The sequence below is a fragment of the Teleopsis dalmanni genome, unplaced genomic scaffold, assembly GCF_002237135.1.
Source record: "Teleopsis dalmanni isolate 2A unplaced genomic scaffold, ASM223713v2 unscaffolded_contig_3688, whole genome shotgun sequence".
Taxonomy (NCBI): Eukaryota; Metazoa; Arthropoda; class Insecta; order Diptera; family Diopsidae; genus Teleopsis; species Teleopsis dalmanni.
In genome coordinates, this window is record NW_024035070.1 from 1,310 (window position 1) to 4,516 (window position 3,207).

The following is a 3,207-nucleotide window of genomic DNA, read 5'->3' on the forward strand; positions in this document are numbered from 1 at the left end:
CGACAGGGCTGTGTTGCTAGGTTCAGTGTTACCGACTGGGCTACACTGTGGGATTAGGAAACAACACTACCGACAGGGCTGTGTTGCTAGGTTCAGTGTTACCGACTGGGCTACACTGTGGGATTAGGTAACAACACTACCGATAGGGCTGTGTTGCTAGGTTCAGTGTTACCGACTGGGCTACACTGTGGGATTAGGAAACAACACTACCGATAGGGCTGTGTTGCTAGGAATCAGTTCTATGACTTAATAATTACCTCTGTGATTACCTTGTGAAGTGTTCTGCTTCACGACCTGTGATTGAACCTCTGGTGATGTGCACTGTTCGAAGTGCTGTGGCCAAGTCCCTCTGGTGATGTGCACTGCTCGAAGTGCTGTGGCCAAGTCCCTGTGTTTTTCTTTGCTTCTCCTTTTATACGGATTTTATATAACGGGATAACTGACTTCTGAGTGCATACTGTGTAGCTTTCTTTTAAGTTGTTATTGCCTGCTACTGATCTCGCTATGTTCTGCTGTTGTTGTTTGCTGCATATTTATTATTAAAGTTTGGCAAAATAATTACCCTCAAAGAAATCGGAAGTATTATTACTTAATTTGTATTTTCAAGAGATTTATTGTTTCTTTTAATTTTGATAACTAAATTCTATGATAATTTATAATTACTTATTACTATCTTACTTTCTAAAATAATTCCTTTTACTTTATTAATACTTTATATATTTTTTTCATAGCTTAGACTAATATTTTTTCCGTGGGTTTGGTTTTACTAATAATAGTTTAATTCTATTGTTTTGTTTGTTTACAATAATAATAATAACTTCATGCTATATATATAATTTTTTTCGACTGAAAATAGTTTAATTCTGTTGTTGGGTTTTTTTATTTGTTTACTACAATAACTTCATGCTATTTTCAACTATCATAATTTATTTGTGACGTGTTGGAAAAAATCGTCACAGTATATACAAAACTGGACAAGGTGTACAACATCATCAACAACAACAGGGCGGTTTTGAAGCACCACTCGTACACAAACAATTCTTTACTATTTCTGCACCTGAGGATCATGATTCTTTAGATCGTTCCAAACACTTTGTTATTGGACGTCCACAAAAGAACTATCGTGTTGTATTTATTAAGGCACCATCATCAAGCAGCGCTAATGTTAAACTTTCTGCTGAATACGCACCTAAAGAAGAGAAAACAGTCATTTATGTATTGTCCAAAAAGGATTCAGCTTTGGAGGTTAACGACATTGCCACACCAGCACCAACTGTTCCCAGCAAGCCAGAAGTATTCTTCATTAAATACAAAACTGAAGATGAAGCTACACATGCTCAAAAACAAATTCAAGGTATTATAAATATTTTTATGGACATTATTACTAAAAATACTTTACTAACTTTTTTTTTCTCTGTATAAATTAGCTGAATATGACAAAATTGAGGGTACCTCTGAACATGCCGACGGTGGTGTGGGACAAGTACAATCAGTTATTGGATCCTTGGGCGGTGGCAGTGATTTTGGTGCTAGTTCTACCAATGTACACCAAACCAGTGGTAGTATTGGTGGTTTTTCAGGTGTTGGTAGCAGCGGTGTTGGCACTGGTGGTTTCTCTGGAATTGGAAGCAGTGGTGTGGGTACTGGTGGTTTCTCTGGAATTGGTAGCAGTGGTGTTGGTACTGGTGGCTTTTCTGGTATTAGTACCAGTAGTATTGGCACTGGCGGCTTTTCTGGAATTGGTAGCAGTATTAGTAGTGGATCTGGAAGCGCACAAGGCAATACATACTTGCCACCATCCAATTAGGAATTTAATGAACCTAACACTTTTTAAGCAAGGCACAAAAGTATTATTATAACCACACAATTTTTGTTTTTTTGTTTATTGAACGAATATATAATAAAATTTATACTATAAACGAAATAAGATTCTAGTTTAAAAATTTTTATAAACATGGATTAACTTTCAGGAGTTTTTGACTTTAACTTTGTAGCCAATATCTCAACGTACGTACCATCAATAATATATTCTTTAATAATCATAATATAATATAATCGTAATAATATTTATATTAAATAATATTTAATAATCGTAAAAATACTTTCGTATTTTTAACAAGACTACAATCATTATTCATCACCAAGTACTATTTTAACTTTGTAGCCGATATCTCAACGTACCATCAATAATATATTATCGTCAATAATATTTAATAATCGTAAAAATACTTTCGTATTATTAAGAAGGCAACGAGCTTTATTCAACACCAACTAATGGTTCCATGAACCAAACTTGTTAATACTGTAACTGCCATCTGTCCTTACAATCAAGTGCCTCTCACCACTCCTAATTGAGCTATTGGGTTAGTGATCAATAATCACTAACAACTATAATTTTTTAAACAAAATAATAAACCCATTTAGTGCAGCTGCATATAAAATACACAAAAAAAGTCATTCTAAGAAAATTATTCTTTACTCTTTCATTTAATGTAATAGTTTTTCTTCCCTTTATAATAAAAAAAAGTAAAAATATTTACATAATCTTATTTAGATCACTCACCAACTGACTTAATGGCTTGTTTTAATAACAAACTCGACTGGCTCTTATCTAATGTATCTATTTCACGGCACGTTCGATACAAACTCGAAATCATAGACTCCACAGTAGATGAACCGTCAAATGATGGCAACATTGATATGAAACGGTTTAATTCATTCAATTCTGCAAACAACAATAATGCAATAAATAAAAGCAAAAGCAGTTTTAAGAATTAGTGCACCCACCTTCATACTCATTATAAGTTTTATAATTCCATTCACCGCGCTTAATAACAAAATAATCGTTAGCCGCGTACTCATGCGCAAAATTACCACACGCCCACTCATATGTATCTCGACAGGAACTCTTACTGGTGTTAGCCCAAAGCAAAATTTGTTGACTGGCTTCTACACACTCTTTTTCCAAACAGACTTTCGCTTTGAAATAGAACGGCACTTCTGGCCAGGAAGCTATCAATACGATTATAATCACTATAAGTAAGGCACAAAAGCAGGCAGTCGTTATATATAAAATGCGACGTTTACGCGATAATCTCATTAACGCATCAACTGATAAACGTCCTGAAAGCAAAAAGTCTTTAACGAAAAATTCGTTGTACATTTATTAGTGCAATGGAGTGCTGATGGAAGACATTTATTTAAAGA

At 34.4% G+C, this 3,207-nt stretch overlaps 2 protein-coding genes across 2 annotated transcripts; one reads left to right on the forward strand and one right to left on the reverse strand.

Annotated features, from left to right (window-relative positions):
- Positions 1 to 959: 959 nt before the first annotated feature.
- Positions 960 to 1,858, forward strand: LOC119665160 (keratin, type I cytoskeletal 10-like; the record flags this gene model as incomplete). The annotated part of the gene is made up of 2 exons (XM_038074465.1): positions 960 to 1,354; positions 1,428 to 1,858. Coding segments are annotated over 2 exons (775 nt in total), but the record flags the coding sequence as incomplete, so codon positions are not given.
- Positions 1,859 to 1,959: 101 nt separating this feature from the next.
- Positions 1,960 to 3,163, reverse strand: LOC119665159 (protein gone early-like). The gene is made up of 3 exons (XM_038074464.1): positions 2,788 to 3,163; positions 2,564 to 2,725; positions 1,960 to 2,030 (listed from the first exon to the last, which is right to left on the reverse strand). The coding sequence occupies exons 1-3, from the start codon at positions 3,161 to 3,163 to the stop codon at positions 1,960 to 1,962; spliced, it is 609 nt and encodes a 202-aa protein (XP_037930392.1).
- Positions 3,164 to 3,207: the final 44 nt, after the last annotated feature.